The sequence below is a fragment of the Somniosus microcephalus genome, chromosome 11, assembly GCF_052327205.1.
Source record: "Somniosus microcephalus isolate GS21.2 chromosome 11, FLI_Smic_1.0, whole genome shotgun sequence".
Taxonomy (NCBI): domain Eukaryota; kingdom Metazoa; phylum Chordata; class Chondrichthyes; order Squaliformes; family Somniosidae; genus Somniosus; species Somniosus microcephalus.
The window spans coordinates 41,387,197-41,412,249 of NC_140997.1; the positions used below are offsets into that span (position 1 = coordinate 41,387,197).

Consider the following 25,053-nt stretch of genomic DNA (forward strand, 5'->3'; position numbering starts at 1 on the left):
CTTGCCACATTTCCTACAGTCCTGGTTTTTAACCCAGCATTGGTTCTGGTCGTGTGTTGTCTCCCCACAACGAGAACATTTCGTTGTACCCGAAGTCATTTGATCCACACTGAGTACCGCTGTCTTCCGCTGCATTTCCGCCGTGCCTCTCGCTGCGGCTTCGTGCGATGCTGCAATAAGGACAGCCTTATCAAGTGTAAGATCGTTCTCTTCGAGTAGTCGTTTTTGCGGTCCTTCCTTCGACAATCCACACACGAACTTGTCTCGCAATGCCTCTGTCAGATTTCCTCTAAACTGGCAGTATTTCGCTAGTCTACGCAGCTCGGCCAAGTACTCCGCGTTGCTTTCCTCTTTTCGTTGCGTTCTCCCGTAAAATTTAGATCGTTCCGCTAACATCAGCAGTGCGGGGTTAAAATGATCCTTCAGGACAGCAACAATATTATCGAAAGACTGATCCGCCGGTTTAGCTGGTGATAGAAGATGCTTCAATAACCCGTATGTCCTCGCACCCATTGAGTTTAATAAGGTTAGAGCTTTTTCATAATTTGCTATCTTATTAGCCGTACAATATATCTCGATGCGTTCTACATACGTGGGCCAGTCTTCCACCTCGGCATTGAAACCATTGCTGTTACTATGCTTAGGCATCTTCACACTCTTCCTGAGAAACAACAACAATATTCTTTAACTTTTTTTTTTCCAGATGGCGGTTTCCCGCGCTTATCTTCTTTCCCCGCCCACTTTAAAAATGGCGGTTCCCGCTTCTGTCTTCTTCCCCGCCTACTGGCGGCTTCCCGCGTTTCTTCCCCTGGCAGGAGGGGTAAGCTTCCCTCGGGCGACGGCCGCTGGCTTTCGGGTTTGCAGCCTGCGCGTCGGCTTCAGCGCGTTCCCTTCTCTCGGCAGGGCAGCCGGTGCTGGGTACAACCCGTTGGCGGCGAACAGTTTCAGCCGCTGGGCTGGATCTCGCTCAGCCTTCCTCGCTCGGGCTCTGTCTCTCCCGCTCGCTCGGGCTCCCAATCGCCTCCAGCCCTCTCGCAGTCCGGTGCTTCCCTCCCCGGCTGCGGCTACGTTCTCCGTGGTTTATTTATTTTATATCGTCCCGCGCCTTACGATCCGGTCGCAGCGCTTCGTGGCCTCAATCACTGTCTGGCCTTTTTCACCCCAATCGCGCCTCCCAGCTTCTCGCAGTCCGGTGCTTTCCTCCCCGGCTGCGGCTGAGTTCTCCGTGGCTTATTTATTTTTATATCTTCCCGCGCCTTACGATCCCGGTCGCAGTGCCTCGTGGTCGCGGTAGTTGTCCGGCCTTTTTCGCCGTCGCGGTCTAGCCGTCTCACGACGCTCCCCAGCCCGCTTGTACCACGGCTTCTGCTCCACGCTGCCCCAGTCTCAGCGCCTCTGGGCCCGACTTCTGTCCGGCTCCTTTCCCCCTCGACTGTGGTCGAGTGCACCGCCCTTATCCTCCGTTTATTTGTTTCTATTTTCCCTTTACTCACAGTCACCGTGGCCGACTTGCTTCTCGTGTTGATCGGCTCACTCACCACTGTGGCAGAAGGGACAATCCGTGCCTGTTGCTGATGGAAGACTTCGTGTTTGAAATCTTCCTCCTTTCTTGGTCTGCAGACTCGAGTTTTCTCTCAGCAAAACGACGAGGGCGGGTGCCTCGTCTTGACGCTCGTTTACTTCTTCAGAAGTATTGTTGCCGCAGGGTAAGATCGAACTCGTCGCCACTGTAAAGTCTGTGGGTTGTATAGCGAAGTAATACACAGACTACAAGAGTAACTTAAACAGGACTTTACTATTCGAAGGTCAGGGCAAATCTGCCCAATAAATCCTGACACAGCACTTATATACTGGTGTGGTCACCGTCGGTATTACAGTATACAGCAGCCAAGATAAAGTAGTGCCACACCTAAAATAGATCTCTTAAAGGTGAACGGTTACATACAATAGTTCTCTTAAAGGTAGGACAGTTACATACACTACAGTGCCGTCGGACCTTTTACGTCCACCTGAGAGGGCAGACGGGGCCTCGGTTTAACGATGGCACCTCCGATGGTGCAGCACTCCCTCAGTACTGCACTGGAGTGTCAGTCTAAACTTTTGGAGGCTGGTGTTGTCATAACTGATTAAGAAGCATGATAGTATAATGTTGCAGTGGATTCAAAACTGAATGATGGGAATTTCAACTCCTGGGTGAGAAAGCGGCCTAGCAAGCAGCCAGCCGGTCTAGGAGCGGCAGTCCCGGCGGTCCCAGCTGATTTTAACAGTCAAGCCTCATCAACATGCTGCTGGCCAAGTTCCTGCCCAAAACGGGAGGAAGTCGGAGGGAAGCAGCGGAAAGTCGGAGCCCCCTGGCCCAAGGGAGGTGCGGCAACAGGGGAGAATGGGGTTCTGGGGCGGTCAGATGTTTGCAGGGTGGGGAATCTGGGTCACGCGAGACCGACGCTTTCCTTGTGTGGCCCGGAGGAGCAGTCCTGTTTAATGAAATAATGAGCATGTGTTCCCTTTTCATTTGTATATTTAGCACCTTAGACTTTATTTTAAAATGTAGCTGTGATGCAGGACTACTTTATAAAGCAGCTCTATAACAGATTAATAAAATAAGATGATATTTGGAACTGTGAAAGTGGTAATTGCAGGGACTGAGGGGATAAGAAGAAAATAAGTCTGAAGACTGGGAAGAGCAGAAACAGGAAGGGATCAAAAAAAGAAAAGGTATAAACAGGAAATCAAGCAAGAGAAATCGTCATCCAAAGAACCAAATCAGTGCTCATGGGAACTGGCCTTTATAAAAATGTACAGCGTCAGTCAGTCACTTAGGCTTTTCAGTTGAACAAACTGATTCTTGCTCTACGTACAAATATGGGTGACAATGCTGATAAAGTAGCTGTAAGTATAACTATCATCTTCTTATGAGTATTCAGCTGCAAGTTCCTAACAGTTGCAGCAATGCTAGTCCCCTGAAACTGCTACCCTGGTAGGTTCAACTCCAGCCACAAAGATTATAATGATTATAGCCTGGTAATTACATTGTGCAATATTATATGAACAATTCATGCAATCAAATTCCTCTGAAACCTATTTTAATAGAATACTAAAAATTCTTATTCAAATAGCAGACAGAGAAATTTGATACAAACATATTAATTGCTCATCTGATAATATCAATATGCATCTTTTTAAAGACCTGTTCCCTATGCAAATCCAGAAATCATAAATTCTAACCACGAGTAATAACTTTATCTCTTCAGGATAATTTAAAATATTTTATGTAATTGTTTTAAAGCAAATGTATAAATTATTTAGTGTATTTTACTGCGCTACAGATCAGGACTTTTTTTTAATGAGTCTTGAATGATACAGGGTTTGATTAAAAACATAAAAATGTTTAAGTAAGTACAATGTACAATGCACTATACAAGGACTAGTCTAGGGAATTGCTTATTCTTGCTACTGGAGACAGGAGCAATCCTTATATTGGGAAATCTCTGGAGCTAGGATCTATAAACACCTTATTTTAGAAGATTACAAAGCACTGGTTCAACTTTCAGAGGTGGAGCTGAGCCTTTACAAAGTTCCAAATACACAAGGTGATCCCATGAACTTCCATTATTGCACAGATGCAAAACTGAACATTTTCAGCCACTAATCCCACCAAGGACATTGATACTAAATAAATAATTCAGACACTAATTAAATCTTTGGATTTTGTACCATTCCCTACGTTCTTTAAAATAGTTTTACAATCCTGTTTTTATACATACCATTTTGAAAAGGAAGCATTAATGGTCCTCATACTCCCAGTCTCCCAGAGCCTTGAAGTCACACAAAAACAATGAAAATCCGAAAGACACTACTTTCATTCTGAGCATGACTTTGATTATGCTAATTCCTATTAACCTAATACATGATTTTACGGGTCTGTTTTTTTTGCAATCAAAATTAAGATCTTAATGCAGAATTGAGCTCACATCTAATTGTCTAACTGAATTGAAAACCTGTAAACTCACTACAAACTTGCTGAATGCAGAACTACCAATGAGCTATGAGCTCATTTGCACTGGTGAGGATAGATTCCCAGGGCTTCTTTTTTATAGGGCTCATTTTAAGCACCTCTATCATCAGGTCTGTGAACTTTGTAATCAAACAAGTCAAAGGCGAGCATATTATACCAGACACATGGGGCACAAAAAGTGCAAAATAAATTTATGTTCTTCCAAGACCTCTCATTTTCCTCTTTCTTTGAAATATCTTGCCAATTTTACGAACAAAGTCCTCATTATAGGCAATGCAAATTTTGTAGCTTGGACATCATGTAAGTCAGAATTTTAAAGAATAGTATTGAAGGGGAACTCAAACTTATTGGCCAAGAAATTCAGTATCGCCACATTTGGGGCGCTACAGCCGGGCGTTCGCTAAATTTAGCGCCCGGCGCAACTTAGCGCCACCTTCGCCGATATTCAGTTGCATCGCCCCAAGAGGTTGCTGCTGCGCTAAAGCAGGCGATGCACAACTATCATAAGGTGCTAAGCCGGCGTGCCGAGGCGCTAACACCGAGGGCGGGCGCAGCGCAGGTGCGGCGAGTTTCTGAATGAAGGCAGACATGCTGGCGCCGGTCAGCTCTTAAAGGGGGAGGGTCGACTTGTTTGGCTGCCATGCCCTGCACACTGCAGGCCTGAAGCAAGGCCTGACCATTGCTGGTTCATCAGTTCTACGCCCTGGACCATGGGGAAGCCCGCTATTCTTCCAAATCCCATTGCACGCTCTTGCTGCTTGTCCAGGGTCATGGGGAAGGAGATGTACTGACGTCTCCTTCTGAAAAGGGCACTGTTCACCTGGCGGATGCAGCAATGTATCGCGAACTGGGAGATGTTGGCAATGTCCCCAGTAGCGGATTGGAAGGAGCCGGTGGCATAGAAGTTGAGAGCCACCGTCACTTTCACTGCCACCGACAGAGACGTCCTGCTCCTCAGCTGTGGCTGCAGATCTCTGCGAAGCAGGTGGCAGATCTCAGTGGCCACCTCCCTTCTGAATCGCAGCCTCCAAACACACTGCTCCTCAGACACGTTCAGATATGAGAACTTTGGCCCTTCTCCGTCTGGCCATGACTGACACTCTCTCACGGCGTCTCTGATCCCTTTGAATGCAATGCAGAAAGCCAACGTTTCCACCCATTGCAGCCCCCATTATATGTGGCGACTCAAGGCTATGGCACTGAAAGTGAAATCCAAGTGCAAAGCTCTGGCCTAAAGCCAGAAGTACCTGTGCGAGCACTTAGTCAAAGCAGAAAGCTCTCTGCCTTTGTCTCTCTCAAAATATCCGTCTCTCACACAGAAGGATTGGCACAAAATGGCTGCCACTTATAATGCAGGAGGAGTCCCCTTTAAATAGCGCCCCCCGCAGCGACTGGGAACCGTTCCCCTCTACCAGTCGCTGGGGGCGCCAGGCGCAAAGAAGGGCGGCGCCACTGAAGTTCCGGTTCGGGGCGCACCAAGGGCGTTGCACCATGAAATGACGTCACAATCTGCGGGCGCAGCTGAGCAGGCGCTGCGGTTTAGCACCGCCGCTAAATCTTGAGTCAAGTTCGCGAGAGGCGCAGATCGTGCCGCGCACAGGCACTAGCCGCTTAGCGCCCCACTTCTCCTCCTCCTAAGGTGCTAGCGGCTGGCGCTAACAACTGAATTTCTAGGCCACTGTGTTCATTCTAACTCTCAAGCCCACAGGCTGAAAGGGAATATACACTGTATCAAAAAAATAATTTTTGTTCACATTCTGAAGAAAATTATCTGAAGTTAGACTACACTACACATTACATCAAAGGAAAGACAGGAAGAGGAAATCAAGTGAAGCAAGACAAATCTCTCAAAGATGAAACGGTATTTGTTTTTCCCAGCTCAACCATAGAATCTGAAAGATAATGAAACTGCCCTATTTTGAAACACTGTACAATACTTTATTAAAACACACTGTCAAACCATAAAATATAATTACCATAAAATTATCTCTTTACAGCAGAATTAATCCATTATCCTTTATTGGTCTATGCACTGATGTAAATGTACTTGAACACTAAAAGAACCAATTCAAGTGTTGAAGACAAAGGGCTAATTCAGATAAAATTGTTGCTAACAAATGCTAATGTATTAATAATGGATTCGAGTCCTACAGGTACGGGAAATTCTTATTACTGAATGTATTATTGTAAATTGGTTTCTTTGACCAAGAATGTAAGGCAGCAGAGAGCAGGCAGAATTTGGTTTGTTATGTGTTTAAGTTAGAGGCCTAATTTTTAACTTGTGTTCTGTTCTATACATGTCACTTAAACTACAGTGGAAACTCAATATAACAATCTCTTGTTATCATAAACTTTTTGCATGGTCCCCGGGCAAGTGCCATTATAGTGTCAAAACAGCAGTTTAAACCTCCGTAAAATTAAGTCCTAATACAGACTGCTTTACCAATATTAAATTTGTAATGAAGGTTGATTGTCATTCAAAAACTCAAATGAGTTATGGGTTGCAAAGTATTACAAGCTAGGAAATCATTTTGCTGAAGCTACTGATGTTGTATACTCATGCTCTGCTGTCAAATCATAAATGTTGGAAGAATTTAAGAATTATTGACCAAACTTTTTTTTTCTCCATATGCCTCCTCAACTCCCATAACATTTACCATTATTCATTAAATCATACATTGGCTGACAGGGTAGCCAGCTGGCCTACTCCCAAGCCTTTCTCCAAGCTCTTAAGTTGGCCACAAGAAGTCCATGATAGCTGACTGACCCCACCAAATTCCAATTCTTCTCTTGTTGCAAATCATCAGGCCTCTGGTCGGTACTGCCTCCCGGTGGCATTCAAAATGACAGTCAATTTTAAACCTTAGCTCCAGCAGCCCACTGTAAATGCCACATCATGACGTCTCAACAATGTTTGCATGACACTAAAAGACAATTTTACTTGCTTTCCTATCTTGGTACTCCATTTTAGTCAAGAACAGCGACCTCAGCAAGTCAATCAACCTTTAAATGTAAATTGTTTTTCATCAAATAATAAGCAGACTGCATCTGTCTAATTAGGTTTCAAGGCTTGCCAAGCAAAATAGTACAAAGCTATAACTAGGTCAGAAAACATTAGGTGCAAACCATTTCTTTTACAAGACATTCCAGTCACCAGACAGACAGAAACATTAATTACTACCACTTACCTGCTTGTGGTACTCAATACCCATGCTCAATGTGTTGATCAGAATGGCTATCATAATCCCACGATTGAAATATTTACTTTCCACTATTCTTTTCATTTTTTCAGAGAATAATGTCCAGAGCAGGATACATTTATTCTTTTCCTTTGGTTTCTTTTTGTTCCTGTGTATCTGAGCTCTTTGGTCACCTTGCCTGACGTCTTGTGTAAATTCGTACACGCCATCAGCATCAGAGTCACCACTTTCTGAATCACTGAGCTCTAGCTCTGGGTTTTCTAAAGCATGGGCACAATAAGGGCAGCTCTGAAGTTCACAAGTCAAGACACCAGCCTGAGTACTGGGTGCAGAACATGGCATGTTGAGCCCTGACAACTTGCTTGCAGCTCGAAAGATTCCTTCAATAAAGACATCCAAACAAAATTATCAAAATACAGTGGCATTTACATAATTTGTGGCTATCACTTACCCAAAACTTTAACAACAATATTCCTTCTTATTATTTTGTAACTTATATCAGTATAAAGATATACCCATTATACACTTAGACTGTCAGTTTAGTGGTATAAGGTATTCATTTATTTAATGAGCACATATGAAACACATCAGTAGTAGTTCTTGCGAATTATATTGCTGTTTCCATTCAGTTATTGTTATGGAGCAGCCACATTCCCAATTCATGTTACTAACTGAGCAAGTATGATTGAGTATCACTATGATTCCATTTGCATGGCAATGCAAAACAGTAAATGGAAACACAAAGTTAATCAAACTCTATATAAAATCAAGATAAATTGCAGTCATTCAAGCCTCCTTTAGAATTTGTTTCCATATTCGATTCATTATTAAATCTCCTGAATTAAAAATATGAAGACAATCATTTTATATTTAAAATTACTATTTTATTTAGATTCAGTTAAAGATAAGGGAAGATAGATGAACCATTGAGGAAATACTTCTCAGTGGAAAGTCAAAATAACCATGGTGACAAACATCAATATACCGATTTTTTGACTTCATTATATCTACGCACTGCACTGCGGAATTTGTAATAATCAACAGTAGGAATGGAAAACCAAAATAACTTCCTCTTCTTTTAAAGACTACCTCATGTTTGGCGAAAGCAGTAAAGGAAGCCATTTGGTATCATATCCCATCGTTCTGTTTACAAAAGCTGTCATTAGCCCTTCCAATCATAGAACCACAGAATAAATTGAGAACATGGACCTTCTTAGGTTTATTGCAGAGCAGCTAAAATGGCAAAATTTGGATCATTTTAGGTTCTTGTTTTCATAGCCCTTGATGATAATTATCAGCACACTTCTGCAGATGGATCAAATGTCCCTCAATGCATGCACACCACCATTCAACATATGTAGACTACAATATCTCTCTGTACGCATGATCAGTGTCTCACAAAAAGTCTCTCCTCAACGGAAAACAGCATATGTGTCTAGAGCCATTCCAAGGAAGGTTTGAAAAAATAAACACTATAAAGGGGGGGAAGATTTACTTTGTGCATATGCGTGATAAAATTGCAAACCCGTTTATAAGGAACAGGTTTGAGATTTCAATAGACAGTGGCCTAGAAATTCGGTTCCGTAGTGCCCGTTGTTTGGGCGCTACAGGTGCTGAATTGGGACCAAAATGGCTTCCGAACAGCACGCACACACTTCTGGTGAAGGGCGCACCGAACGGCATCTTGGTGAGGGCGGTAAGATGGCCGTTAGGAGCATGCACTAGAAGCATGGTAAGTAGGCAGATCATGATGTCAATCAGCATGCAATGCTGATTTCGCCAGTTTTGTCATCATCATTGTAGCTATCGCTCTCTCCTAACCTCGCACAGGTAAACATGCGTTCAGCAGCAGGAAGGATCCCCCACCAGCGATATTTACAGGTATCATCAACAACTTTCAGGTAACTTGCTTCTTGATTTCTACTGGCTCTGTGTAAGTTTGTGCGACTGGAGCTTTCTAGAGTTATTTAAAGTTGGTCAGGTGACAGGGAGTGGTGCTGCTAGTGGAGAAGGCCTTACTTCTGATTTCAAAGGTTCTGGTCAGACCACTTGCTCCCAGTCATGGGTACTCTAGTTGTTATCTCCCTTGGCCTGCAGCATGGCAGGGAGATGGAGCAGAGGCAGCAAAGAAGAGGACAAGCTGGTCACAGAGGGAGGAGGGGGAGAAGGGCTCTCAGCAGGAGGCCTTACCCACCTAGGGTCTTCCGAGAGCAATTCCCTTGCCTCAATATGAGCCAGGAGCAGTGTGTGAGGCATCTGAGATTTACGAAGGAGGTGCTCACAGAACTCTGCCACCTCTTGCAACCAGACCTGCAGCCTCACTCCAGGGCAAGGACAGCGCTGCCAGTGGCTGTGAAGGTGACCATGGACCTGAATTTCCTTGCGTCAGGATCCTTCCAGGCTGGAGCAGGCGACATCTCCCAGTTCACTGTCCACTGCTGCATTAGAGAGGTGACAGCACCTCTTTATGCCATGAGAGGGGACTTCATTGTCTTCTCTCTGACCAGAGAGAAGCAGGCGGAGCGTGCACATGGCTTTGCCAGGATAGTGGACTTCCCCATGGTGCAGGGCGCCATCGACTGCATGCGTGTGGCCTTGCAGGCACCGTATATCATATAATTATAGAATGGTTACAGCACGGGAGAAGGCCTTTCGGTCCGTTGAGTCCGTGCCGGCTCTCTGCAAGAGCAGCTCAGCTAGTCCCACTCCCACACCCTTTCCCCGTAGCACTGCAATTTATTTTCTTTCAGGTACTTATCCAATTCCCTTTTGAAAGCCGTGATTGAGTCTGCCTCCACCACCCTTTCAGGCAGTACATTCCAGATCCTAACCATTCGTTGCGTAAAAAAGTTTTTTCATATGTTGCCTTTGGTTCTTTTGCCAATCACCTTAAATCTGTGTCCTCTGGTTCTCGACCCTTCCGCCAATGGGAACAGTTTCTCTCTATCTACTCTGTCCAGACCCCTCATGATTTTGAACACCTCTATCAAATCTCCTCTGCTCTAAGGAGAACAACCCCAGTTTCTCCAGTCTATCCACATAACTGAAATCCCTCATCCCTGGAATCATTCTCGTAAATCTTTTCTGCACCCTCTCTAAGACCTTCACATCCTTCTTAAAGTGCCCAGAATTGGACACAATACTCCAGTTGAGGCCAAACCAGTGTTTTATGCAGGTTCATCATCATTTCAACGCTTTTGTACTCTATACCTCTATTTATGAAGCCCAGGATCCTGTAATTTTTTTTTAGCTGCTTTCTCAACCTGCCCTGCCACCTTCAACGATTTGTGCACATATACCCCTAGGTCTCTCTGTTCATGCACCCCCTTTAGGATTGTACCCTTTAGTTTATATTTCCTCTCTTCATTCTTTCTGCCAAAATGTATCACTTCCAATTTTTCTGCGTTAAATGTCATCTGCCACGTGTCCGCCCATTCCGTCAGCCTGTCTATGTTCACTATCTTCCTCGCTGTTCACTATACTTCCAAGTTTTGCGTCATCTGCAAATTTTGAAATTGTGCCCTATACACTCACATCCAAGTCATTAATATATATCAAGAAAAGCAGTGGTCCTAGTACCAACCCCTGGGGAACACCACTGTCTACCTTCCTCCAGTCTGATAAACAACTGTTCACCACTACTCTCTGTTTCCTGTCACTTAGCCAATTTCGTATCCATGCAGTCACTGTCCCTTTTATTCCATGGGCTTCAACTTTGCTGGCAAACCTATTATGTGGCACTTTGTCGAACGCTGAGATGTGTTAATTTTATTCAGGTGGTGTATATCAATTGGGTGTTAATTGTATTCAGGTGGTGGGTATTAATTGGGGATTCTCGTGTTCATTTATATGGGAGCAGACTTGGGAAATAAAAAAAAGCTTATCTTGAGGGTGCACGGTATGTAATGCATATCTCCATAAATAAAGGTTTATAAGCAACTGAAGACTAGGCTCTAGTATTCTTTCCTTCACCATCTAGCTATCTGACTTTTACATTGTAGCAGAGAATGGTTGCCAAAGGTGGAGGTTGGAAACTATGATTTTTTGTTTGGGACATAAAACTTGAAAGCCTAGTGGCCATTGTGGAAAATGGCAGAAAGCAAGTTTAAATCATCGAGGTATGATTACCCTCCAATGTTCTTGGAGTTTGAACCGTATGACCAGTGGAAGAATGAGGTTGATATACGGACACGGGTTACCACTTTACCAAAGAGAAAACAAGGCATAACCTTGGCGATGTCGCTTCCTGAATGAAGTAAAATCAGAAGTAAGGTATTTTCTGAGATTGATGCAACTCAGTTGGATAATGATAAAGGTTTTGACTCTCTAATAGAATTTCTGGATAAAATCTACAAGAAAGATGACCTGTTAAATGCCTATGAGGCCTGGACAGAATATGATAGCTTTTGGAAATTGGACTGTTACACAATATCATTGACTTTAACAAATTGTACAAAAGGTTGACAAAGTTCAATTTGGGAAGTCCACTCCCTGGATCAATACTAGCGTTTAAGTTACTAGATTGTGCTAAAGTGTCTCAAATGGACAGGCAGCTAGTCCTAACTGGAGTCCAGTTCTCAGAAAAGGAGATTCTGTTGGATCAGATGTCTGCTGCCTTTAAAAAAATTTCATGGGAATCAGTCATTCCCTTCAGCCTTCAGGGAACAAATGAGGCATTCCGCTGTGACACAAAGAATAGAAGATTCGATGGTTACCAGGTGTCGAAATATTCCAGATACAGGCGTCAAAGTAAAAGAAGGATTAAAGACAGACAGAATGGTGATGAAAGCATATACAGCAAATCCTGTTATATCAACAGAAGACTAAATTGGGATAATAATTATGGGCGAATGAATGCCAGGAATGCCCAAGGAAAAGTCAACAGATGTTTTAGATGTGACTAAGTATCATTATGCAGCAAATTGCCAAGAGCGACGACGCAGGGTCTTTGAAATAACACATGAAAAAGTCGTTCTGAGGAAGAGGATGAAGATATTATGAACAGATTATACTGGTCACAAGGAGTTTTAATCCTGTGATGAATGTATTAGTCACGGACTCTCTTAATTGTGCAGTATTTGATACTGCATATATTTCAACAGTGTGCGGGGTTAAAATGTTATCTCGATTCACTAAGTAGTGATGATCGATGCAGGTTTAAGGAATATAAAGTACTATATGCTTTAGGTTTAGTGATGACAACACCCTGAGGTCACTCAAGAAAGTAGCAATTCCATGTAAGATAGCTGAAGTAAGCCATGTTATAAGTACGAATGTAGTCTCTAGTGAGATATCTATGCTTTTGAGTAAACCTTCCATGAAAAAGGCACAAATGGAACTTGACATGGAGCGCAATAAGGCAATTATTTTTGGGAAATCAATGATCTGCAATTTACCCAGTCAGGCCATTATTGTATCCCCTTAACAAAACCTGATGTTTCCCATCAGAGTATTAGGCAAGTATTAATGGAGTCAAGTGATAAGGATAAGAGACAAAAAAACAAATTGTCTTAAAGTTACATAGACAATTTGCCCACTTAACTTGTCCACGTTTTAAAAAAAAATCCTGCTAAAAGATGCAGTTGTAGTTGATGAGAAGTATACAAAGCTAATCTATTAGTGAGAACTGTGAAATCTGTAAGATGTATAGAAGGACGCCCCCACGTCCTATTGTAAGTCTTCCATTGGCACGTGACTTTAACAAGGTAATTGCCATGGATCTAAAGGTATGGGACAAAGACAGAAATGTTTCCATCTTGCATTTTATTTACCTGGCTACAAGATTTAGTATTTCTACACTAATACATAGTAAGGAGAAGGTGGTTATTCTCGCTTTTAAAATTATGGAAACATTGATAAGGACTGGACTTGGGACATCTGCAAAGTTTTTGACCGATAAAGGAGGTGAACGAGGAGTTCAGAGACATGTGAGAATATGAATATCATTGTCCTGAATACAGCAGCTGAGAGCCCTTTTAGCAATGGTCTTTGTGAAAAGAATTGTGCTGTGATTGATGACATGGTGCATAAAATTTTGGCTGATCGACCAGAGTGTAAATTGTCAACTGCCCTAGCATAGGCAGTTCACACACACAATTCTCTTCAGATGGTTGGCGGATATAGTCCTTACCAACTAATCCCAAATTACCTTCTGTTGTTTGTAATAATCCTCCTGCTCCACAAGGTACTACAATTAGTGCAATTTTTTCTGAGTATTTAAATACTTTGGATGCAGGGAGACGGGCTTTTATCAAGTACGATAGCAAAATACTGCAGATGCTGGAAATCCAAAATAACAACAGAAAATGCTGGAAAAACTCAGCAGGCCAGGCAATATCCGTGGAGAGAAATTAGAGTCAACGTTTCGGGTCAAAACCCTTTATCAAGGCTGAGGTATCAAAGAAAATTCGTAGAGCACTGAGGCAGCGTATTAGACCGTCTGAGACAGAGTTCAATTCAGGAGATTTAGTATACTATAAAAGAGAGGGTCATAGGGAATGGAAAGGCCCTGGTAAGATGATAGGCTGTGATGGTAAAACAGTACTTGTCAAACATGGCAATCAAACGGTTATGGTTCATTCCTCACGATTAATTGGAATAAATTATAAAATCTCAGACTCTGAGCAGTTGATAGAAATAAATGAGGCATTTTGTACCTCAAATATTCACTTTTTTAATGAGGATAGTGGTAATGTGATCATGACACACTCAGCAGAGCTATCGTATCCACAAAACAATTACCCATAGTGGGTAGACGGGCGATATATGATCCAGCAGGAACTAGAGAGATGCGACAATTTTGGGATGTGCAGGGAAAGCTACGGGTAGGTTTAAATTTTGGTTGAATGTTCAGGATGATGGCCAAGAAGCGAGATCCATGGACTGGCAGATTGGGGTGAAGGAGTGGAAAGTAAGAAAGCACAGTACATGTAGTGATAGAGAGTCTGGAAGTGACTCCCATGTCAGAAAACGATCATGAATTAGAGAAACAGCCTCCGATAGTGCAAGAAGGAAATCTCGCAGTAGTAATCCCTACAGATATAGAAGTGGAAGTAGAGGCCATAGTTTGAATAGATCAGACAATTAAACAAAGACCACAGAACACAGTCATGTAACAGAACTAGAAGTAGAAGTCCTCATGATCGTAATGTTTTGGTGGCTGCCAATAAACTTGAAGATAAATGAGTAAGAGAGGCAAAATGAAGGGAGTTAGCTAGCTGGAAAGAGTTTGGAGTTTATTCTGAGGTACCAGATAAGAGTCAACCAGCTTTGTCACATAGCTGGGTTTGTACTTGCAGATGGGACTTAAGGCTAAAAAGCAAGGTTGGTAGCTAGGGATTTTGAAGAGAAATGGTGATACAGTTGTTAGCGTGGACTCTCCCACAGCTGGAAAAGTCATCTTAATTTTTTTTGGCTTTTTTGGCCACATATTCATGGGAGTGTAGGTCAATTGACATAAAAGCCGTAGGCCGGAGTCTGCTGGATCTGCACGGGCTCTCCACTGGGAGCACCGACCCTCACGTGTGTGACTTCCTGGAAACCCACTGTTTGGATGAGCGAGTAGGGATGGTCGGGAGGCTTGGCGGTCATGTCGCCGACTTGGAGAGACTGGGAGCCCCCTGGGAATGGCATGGGAAAGTACCTGTTTGACAAACTCACTCTCTGGGAGAGAGCGATAAAGTGACTACTGGGATCAAGCTTATTGTGGTTAGTACTCGTGTTTATATAATTGTGTGAGACCCCTACATTGCAGGGAATGATGGCTTGTGACTTTGTACAAAGAGCTGAAACCTGGGCTCTGTAATGTCATTAACTGTAAATAAATTGTTCAATTTTAAATTTTAAAAAAGCCGCATTTCTGCAGGGCAATACTTTTCAGAGAAGCGTTTCTGAAATTGCCTAAAGAGGCAGCAGATGTGAGGGAAAAAAAACTACAGAAACTAAACAAATGCATCGATGGCCTGAATGATGCTTCCAGGGTATTGTTTTGGTGAGATCTGTTTTGCTGAAAATAGGTTGTGTTCAACAAATATCAGATTAAATGGGAATGGTAGCATAGTGGTTATGTTACTGGACTAGTAATCCAGAGGCCGGGACCAATCTGGAGAAATTATTTCAAATCCCACCACGGCAGCTGGGGAATTTAAATTCAGTTAATTAAATAAATCTGGAATAAAAAGCTATTGTCAGTAATGGTAACCATGAAACTATCGGATTGTTGTAAAAACCCATCTGGTTCACTAATGTCCTTTAGGGAAGGAAATCTGCTGTACTTATCTGGTCTGGCCTATATGTGACTGCAGACCCACAGCAATGTGGTTGACTCTTAACTGCCTTCTGAAATGGCCGAGTAAGCCACTCAGTTGTAAAAAAAAACTGCTACGAGAAACAGTAAGAATAAAACCGGATGGACCACCCGGCATCGACCTTGGCACTGGCTATGGATATGACAACGGCACACCGAGCCCAATCGACCCTGCTAAGTCCTCCTCACCAACATCTGGGGCCTTGCTAAAGTTGGGAGAGCTGTCCCACAGACTAGTCAAGCCTGACAATAGTCATCACCATCCCTGACAATAGTCATTCTCACAGAATCATATCTTTCAGCCAATGTCCCAACACTCAAGAAGCTCAACACCATCCAGGACAAAGCAGCCCGCTTGATTGGCACCCCATCCACCACTTTACACATTCACTCCCTCCACCACCAGCGTACCGTGGCTGCAGTGTGCACCATCTACAGGATGCACTGCAGCAACTCGTCAAGGCTTCTTCGGTAGCACCTCCCAAACCCACGACTTCTACCACCTAGACGGAAAAGGGCAGGTGCATGGGAACACCAACCCTCCAAGTCACACACCATCCTGACTTGGAAGTATATAATTGCTGGGTCAAAATCCTGGCTCAAGAAGGCGGCTCACCACCACCTTCTCAAGGGCAACTAGGGATGGGCAATAAATGCTGGCTTTGCCAGCGACGCCCACATCCCATGAACGAATTTTTTTAAAATCCCATAATGTTTTATTGGTACCATAAAGGAAAACTTTCAGGCATCTTCATGATGCATGTTAATGTGTTATGGGGTGGTACTGCGGAATTTATGAAATTTGCCATTAATAAGATTACAGTAGAATTTTAAATTGGAGGGCAGGCCTGTTGGGCTTTTAAATATATTGGTTTACATATTAAGCAAAATCTGGTATAACTTTAAATTAACAGTCCAATTTGCAGTGTTCCTCCCATCCCAGTTAATCGTACTAGGTCATCACAGAAAGGTGATGTTATATCGAAAGAAGAGACAGAGCAATTGCGAAGCTTGATTGGTCAGTTGAACTGGTTGTGCACTCAGACTAGACCAGATGTGTTGGAGTTAAGTACTTCATTGAAACACCCCATATTAGAAAATGTTTTAAGGGTAAATAAAATATTACAAAAATTAAATCTGGACAAATGCATACTTAAGTTCCCATCCTTAGGTGACCCAAAGAACATGAAGCTAGTTATCTTTAGCGATGCTTCACATGCTAATCTTCCTGATGGGTATTCTAGTGCAGCTGGCTTCATGGTGTTTCTTATGGGTGAGAATGGGAAATGTTGTCCTTTTAGCTTGGGAAGTTAAGGAAATAAAACGGGTTGTTAAGAGTACTGTGGCTGCTGAAACACTCGCTCTTGTGGAGGTAGTGGATATGAGATTCTATTTGGCAAGTATCTTTGAGTGACATCCTGTACAATGGGAGTGCTGAAGATTGTCTCCATAACATTCAATGGGTATACTATCATTCATTATGGGCCACTTGGCTATCCGACTTTTACAAGATGTACCGCAACCGCAAAGGTTACCACTCGCTGAATGTGCAGTTGGTGTGCGACCACGCTCAGCATATTCTAATGGTGAATGCCCAGTATCTTGGCAGCAGTCATGAAGCTATTATTCTGTGCCAGTCCACTGCTCCCTCAGTCTTTGAGCCACCAAGACAAACCAGAGGGCTACTGGGCGACAAGGGCTATCCCTTGACGACCTGGCTCAAGACTCCGCTCCACAACCCAACCACACGTGGCCAGCGTGTACAACGAGAGCCATGCTGCCACATAAAACATCATAGAGCAATCCATTGGTATCCTTAAACAATGCCCCACTGCCTAGACTGCTCTGGAGGAGCCCTACAGTACTCACGGGAGCGTGTGTTCCAATTCATTGTAGTCTGCTGTATGCTCCACAACCTGGCCATCATGAGGGCACAGCCCTTGACATCAGGGATACGGCCACCAGCGCAGGAGGAGGAGGAGGAAGGAGCCAACCCACACAGCCTGTTTCTGGCCAGGATCAAATCATCCGCCTGCAGTACGAGTGAATGCAACCCCAATTCCCAGTCAACAATAGTCCCACACCTTACCTTCACTCTGTTACTGACCATCACAGCGTCTTCTTGGCCACAATGCTACAATAAAAGCCACCACAAAGCAAACTTTCCAATCAAACTTTATCCATATATCCATCCAATATTACATGAAAAATTACTAATCACCCTTGTGCGTTCCCTTAGTGACTGTCTTGCATATGCCTTTGCCTATCCTAGTGCTCCTATGCAGGCTGCTGACTTTCAATGGGGGAGACTGCAGATGACCTTGCAGGACGACCTCAAGGAGCTCTAGGCCTAGCAGGCCTGCCTTCGGACTGCACCACCTCGGCATGAGCGGCAGCAGTCTGGGCTGGCTGGGTGACAGGCAACAGCAAGGGCACTGATGGAGTGGCAGTGGTGGGAGGACGAATGCTGTCATCCTGAGGGAGGACAGCAGGGTCGTCCTCCACGGATCCACTGCCACTCCCCCGGGGCAGCACCTCAGCAATCCTAGTAATCTGTTGGAGTACAGACTGCTGAACTGCTGTGACACCCTGCAAGCCCCTTTTAACACTGGTAAATCCAGCCATGATGACAGCAGTCTGTGCTTGCATGGCTTCAGTCTGAGCTTCCATTGCAGTACTCAGACATTGGGTGGCTTGTGCTGCAATGGAAACTGAAACTGAAGTCATCAGACGCGGCATGATGGTTGGGTCCACAAGTGTGTTAATGGATCTGCCCACCCCTTACATACTGGAGAGGATTGGCTCCAAGCTCTGCCCAAAGCCCTGTGCAAGGCTGGAGCTGGACTCCACCATGTCCTTTGAAATTGGCAGGCCTGCCAGAAAGCCTGAATGCAATGTACCAAGCATTTCATTGTGCATACCCATCAGCGTTCTTCTGTAGGCCGCTGCATCGAGGTCTTCATCTGAGTCCTGTGCAGCAGAACTCGTGTGCGACCTTGTCCTCCAGGGATCTGGCACCTAAGCTACCCTTTCCCCCTGCCCTGGTTGCAGGACACTCATGCCCGGTATCTCACCATGTGCAGATCCCGCGTCTAACCTATCCTCTAAAGTACGCAGAGTGTCAGTATCTGAGCTGGTGGCTGGGAGTGAAATCGAGTGACTCTCCTCTCCCTCTTGTTGTTCGACCACTGGCTGGGTAGGCTGGATTTCTTGGGTGTGTGAAATGAGAAAGACACACGGGTAGGGTTCTGGTGAGGGGAGGGGGGAAACAAGAGATGCATGTTTACACCATGTGCAGATTGTAAATCAGAGGAGATTGTGAAATGAGGGGGACGTGGGATGTGAGAAGCTGGATAACGTATGAGGATACCAGCATCTTGTATTCCTTTAGCCCCGATGCTGGCCACGGGCTCAGCCATGGCCCTGCCAAGAATGGCCAGTACTGTCTCCTCCAAAGGGTGAGGTGATGCAGGCGAGCCTGTCTCCCACCAGTTAGGTTCTGCTGTCTTCTGTTATGCGCCACCTTTTCCTGCAAGAGAAAGGGAAGTGTGGTGTAATGTGTTTGGGTGATATGGCTGTCATGGTTGACTAGCTGACAGTGTGTTCAAGCTGTGAGATGTGGGTGTGAGGCTTGCAGCAGTGGTAAGTGTGGGCGAGTGAGGTGAAGCTATGAATTTGAGGTATGAGTCGTGTTTGCTAGATTGTTGTGAGTGATGGGGGTGTGGTGCACTGAGCAGTGTGAGAGGCTAGTGGTGCAGATGGTGAGATATGGCACTTGAAGATGAATTCACTGACCTTGACCACGCATGTGAGGTCATTAAACTTCTTCCTGCACTGAGTCCAGGTCTTTGCAGCTATACTGCTGGCATTGACTACTTTAGCTATCTGCTCCCGCTTCATTCTCATCTGTTGCCTGGAGGGGCTCCTGGCCCCCTGTGGGAAGAGGACTTCTCTCCTGGAATTGACCTCCTGGACCAATGCCTCCAGTGGTACATCAGAAAATCTTGGAGCCCTTTCTCTGACCTGTTGAGCCATTACTCACCCTTTTTTTTTACTGACAGTAGCCTCCACAAGCACTTCCACCACCTGTTGCTGGCAGAAGGCACCTCCCCTTTAAGAGGTGCAGATTGCCTTTAAGTTGTGCAGCCTAGCTTTAATTGGAGCTAGCCTCGCACGAACTTGGGCCCCCTGCTGAGCGTTCAGCCACTTAGCAGCGTGTTCAGCACTCGTCTGAAAGCTATAATCATGCAAAGTAGCAAGCAGTATGACTTTTACATGCTGCCTGCAGTCCTACTGAATTTCTAGGCCAGTGTACAGAGGAATTATTTCCTCAAATTGTCTAATTTTAAAATGGTCATACCTTGTGATGGTAATCCAGAAGCAACATATCATTGAACGGTGGAAAAAAGGTCAATAATTGAAGTCACGATGAAGGCCTAACCAATGTTTAACAAGAAGACAGTATAACTTGAATGGCGCTTTAATTTCATCCACTGAAGACAATGGCACCTCTAGGCCACAATCAGCCTATTTAAGATCAACGTAGCAATTTGTGCATTCATCCTAAATTGCTTCCAGTGGGATGTTCAAAGGACAACTAATTGGTTCCATAGATAAATTGTGATTACAAATCTGGGCAATAGTAGAGTTTACTTCGGGGAGCTAAGCTTAAAATTATTTCTCGGTTATTAGTTCTTAGCAACTGGTCAAGTTTCTTATTTCATATGCTATTTTTCCAATATATTTTTGTCTTTTGCCTCATCTTTTCACTGTTTCTATTTTCCTTTTGAACTTTTATTTACTTTTCTATTTCATTTTCTATGTCTTTAGATCTATACTTGCAAATCTTGGTCAGAAATTTATCTTGATCTGTGTATTTTCAAGTCTATTAAAATACCACTGAATTATTTTATACTAGGCTTAATTTAAAAATAGGTCCCAAATGTTGGTCCAGTATGTTCTTATGGATGCTGGGAATGTGGCATAAATGACTTCCTATGTGTTTACCAACAACCTGAAGCAAGATAATAATTTATTCAATGCACAAAAGTTGTACTGAGACTGAAGTTGGAGACATGCATAACCAATAGTAGTTCCCTCGGGAGCCTACTGTCAACAAGGGCAGACATCGATGACAAAGTCCACCACCGCCTTCAGTGTGCCAGTGCAGCCTTCGGTCGCCTGAGGAAGAGAGTGTTTGATGACCAGGATCTCAAACCCAGCACCAAGCTCATGGTCTACAGAGCAGCAGTGATACCCGCCCTCCTGTATGCCTCAGAGACATGGACCATGTACAGCAGGCACCTCAAAGCACTGGAGAGGCACCTCTAACGATGCCTCTGCAAGATCCTGCAAATCCATTGGCAGGACAGGCGCACCAATGTCAGTGTTCTCGCTCAGGCCAACATCCCCAGCATCGAAGCTTTGACCACGCTCCATCAGCTCCGATGGACAGGTCACATCGTCCGCATGCCCGATACGATTCTCCCAAAACAAGCACTCTACTCAGAGCTCCGACACGGCAAGAGACACCAGGTGGGCAGAGGAAACGCTTCAAGGACACTCTCAAAGCCTCCTTGAAAAAGTGCAACATCCCCACCGACACGTGGGAATCCCTGGCCCAAGACTGCACAAAGTGGAGTAGAAGCATCTGTGAAGGCGCCGAACACCTTGAGTCTCTTCGCCGGGAGCAAGCAGAAGCCAAGCGCAAGGAGCGCACATAGAGTCATAGAGTCATAGAGTAATACAGCACGGATAGAGGCCCTTCGGCCCATCGTGTCCGCGCCGGCCATCAAGCCCTGTCTAATCTAATCCCATATTCCAGCATTTGGCCCGTAGCCTTGTATGCTATGGCATTTCAAGTGCACATCCAAATGCTTCTTAAATGTTGTGAGGGTTTCTGCCTCCACAACCCTTTCAGGCAGTGAGTTCCAGACTCCAACCACCCTCTGGGTGAAAAAGTTCTTTCTCAAATCCCCTCTAAACCTCCCGCCCTTTACCTTGAATCTATGCCCCCTAGTTATTGACCCCTCTACTAAGGGAAAAAGCTCCTCAGCATCCATCCTATCTATGCCCCTCATAATTTTGTACACCTCAATCATGTCCCCCCTCAGCCTCCTCAGCTCCAAGGAAAACAAACCCAACCTGCCCAGTCTCTCTTCATAGCTGAAGCGCTCCAGCCCTGGTAACATCCTGGTGAACCTCCTCTGCACCCTCTCTAACGCGATCACATCCTTCCTGTAGTGTGGCGACCAGAACTGCACACAATATTCCAGCTGTGGCCTAACCAGTGTTTTATACAGCTCCATCATAACCTCCTTGCTCTTATATTCAATGCCTCGGCTAATGAAGGCAAGTATCCCATATGCCTTTTTTACCACCTTATCCACCTGTTCCGCCGCCTTCAGGGATCTGTGTACTTGCACACCCAGATCCCTCTGACCCTCCGTCTTGCCTAGGGTCTTTCCATTCATTGTGTATTCCTTTGCCTTGTTAGTCCCCCCAAAGTGCATCACCTCGCACTTTTCCGGGTTAAATTCCATTTGCCACTGTTCCGCCCATCTGACCAACCCATCTATATCGTCCTGCAGACTGAGGCTACCCTCCTCGCTATTTACCACCCTACCAATTTTTGTATCATCCGCGAACTTACTGATCATACCCTTTACATTCATATCCAAGTCATTAATGTAGACCACAAACAGCAAGGGACCCAGCACCGATCCCTGTGGTACCCCACTGGCCACAGGCTTCCAGTCACAAAAACAACCTTCGACCATCACCCTCTGCCTTCTGCCACTAAGCCAGTTTTGTATCCAATGTGCCAAGGCACCCTGGATTCCATGGGCTCTTACCTTCTTGACCAGTCTCCTGTGCGGGACTTTATCGAAGGCCTTACTGAAATCCATGTATACCACATCCACTGCGTTACCCTCATCCACACACCTAGTCACCCCCTCAAAAAATTCAATCAAATTAGTCAGACATGATCTTCCCTTGACAAAGCCATGTTGACTATCCCTGATTAATCCTTGCCTCTCCAAGTGGAGACAAATTTTGTCCCTCAGGATTTTTTCCAATAATTTTCCTACCACTGATGTTAGGCTCACTGGCCTGTAGTTCCCCGGTTTTTCCCTACTTCCCTTCTTGAATAATGGTACTACATTAGCGGTTCTCCAGTCCTCTGGCACATCCCCTGTGGCCAGAGAGGTCCTGAATATATGTGTTAGAGCCCCCGCAATCTCCTCCTTTGCCTCACACAGCAGCCTGGGATACATTTCATCCGGGCCTGGGGATTTATCCATTTTTAGGCCAGCTAAAACCGCCAATACCTCCCCCCGCTCGATGTTAATATGTTCGAGCATATCACAGTCCCCCCGCCCTATTTCTATGTCTACATCGTCCTTCTCCATAGTGAAAACAGACGCAAAAAATTCATTCAGAACCCCTCCTACATCTTCCGGCTCCACACACAGATTGCCACTTTTGTCCCTAATGGGCCCTATTTTTTCCCTAGTTATCCTCTTACCCTTAATATACTTATAAAACATCTTCGGATTTTCCTTTATTTTGCTTGCCAGTGTTATTTCATGGCCCCTCCTTGATCTCCTAATTTCTTTTTTAAGTATCCCCCTGCACTTTTTGTACTCCTCTAAGGGCTTCCTCCGTCTTTAGCCTTTTGTATCTACCAAAAGCCCTCCTTTTTTTCCTAATCCATTCTCGTATATCCCCTGACATCCAAGGTTCCCTGTGGTTTTTGGAACCACCCTTGACCTTTACGGGAACATGTTGCCATTGTATGATCTCAATCTCCCTTCTGAAAGCCTCCCATTGCTCCGATGCGGATTTTCCTACAAGTAGCTGATCCCAGTCCATTTTGGCCAGATCCTGCCTTATCCTATTAAAATCGGCCTTCCCCCAATTTAGAACCTTTATTTCCGGCCCATCCCTGTCCTTTTCCATGGCCACCTTAAATCTTACCATATTATGGTCACTATCACCAAAGTGCTCACCTACTAGCACTTTTTCCACTTGGCCGGCCACATTCCCTAGAATTAGGTCCAGTACCGCCCCCTCTCTTGTAGGACTTTCTACATGCTGGCTCAAAAAGCTCTCCTGGATGCACTTTAAGAATTCTACACCCTCTGAGCCTTTCACATTCTGACTATCCCAGTTAATATTGGGGAAGTTGAAATCCCCCATTATTATTACCCTATTATTTGCACATTTCTCTGAGATTTGCCTACATATCTGTTCCTCTATCTCCCCCTGACTGTTTGGAGGCCTATAGTACACTCCCAGCAAAGTGCTTGCCCCCTTTTTGTTTTTAAGCTCCACCCATATGGCCTCATTAGAGGACCCTGCTAATATATCATCCCTCCTTACTGCAGTAATTGACTCCTTAATTAATATTGCGACACCCCCTCCTCTTATACCTCCCCCTCTGTCTCGCCTGAAGATTCTGTACCCCGGAATATTGAGCTGCCAGTCTTGCCCTTCCCTCAACCATGTCTCCGTGATAGCAACAATATCATACTCCCATGTGTTTATCAACACCTTCAGTTCATCAACCCATGCATCCCACCCACCCACCCCTTCGACCGCCGTCTGCCCCACCTGTGACAGAGACTGTAGGTCCCGCATTGGACTCATCAGCCACCTGAGAACTAATTTTTGATGTGGAAGCAAGTCATCCTCAGTTCGGAGGGACTGCCTAAGAAGAAGAGTAGTTCCCCCATACAGATGCTATAAAAATATTAGAAAACTCTTATTGGGAAAAAGTAAATTCTAAAGCAAAAACTCCCTGATGTTTTGTAAAAATAGCTTGTTAATTGGATTTGCTTGTAAGAGAGGTGAGAGGTTGTTCTTAGAATGTCATCTTAGATTTGAGTGCAGTTTCTGAGGATAAACAGGGGAACTCCGATTAAATTCAGTTATGAATCTAAATGTCAGTAGCTGTGAAATCTTGGCATGTTTGTTTGAAGTCCACTGCCAAAAAGATACCAAAGGTATGGTGAGCCTTACAGAGAACATTAGAGTTCTGATTTTCTGACAATGGGAAAAATTGAATTGAGCTGACCTACTGTGTTGGCTCACCTGTGTTTCTCGCACAGAGGGAATACCTGGCCCAATCTTTCAACATGAGTCCCTCCTCCTAATTTGTGTAAGCTACAGGCACAGAAAAATCTTGCCCAGATAGGTTGGCTTGTTGCACAGTGGCTGGCATTTGGAAAATCTGTTAAGGTGGCAGCTAGCCCTTAAGGATGAAGATGTAGTGGCGCTTAAAAGGTGGAGAATTTGGTCACAATGATACAGCGGAGGCAAGTGGGCATCACTGCTCCACTTGAAGATCAAGAATTGGAGTTCCTGCTGCAGGAGTTGCATCAAAGGAGGCTAGTTCTATTTGGGGCTGAAGACCATTACTCAGTAAAATGACAGCCACAAGCTGCATGAAGGGAGATTGAGTAAATGTAATCATCCAAGTTCCTTGTTTTTTCAGGACAAACCAGTTGAGTGATATTATAAATTGCTAA

General features: G+C 44.6%; 1 protein-coding gene across 1 annotated transcript in view; it reads right to left on the bottom strand.

Annotated features, from left to right (window-relative positions):
• Positions 1–25,053, bottom strand: part of cacna1ha (calcium channel, voltage-dependent, T type, alpha 1H subunit a) — a 362,311-nt gene that overhangs the window by 218,694 nt on the left and 118,564 nt on the right. Inside the window, exon 8 of the mRNA XM_086000548.1 lies at positions 7,204–7,595. Within this exon, the coding sequence (XP_085856674.1) occupies positions 7,204–7,595 (392 nt within the window). The remainder of the gene's footprint in view (positions 1–7,203; positions 7,596–25,053) is intronic.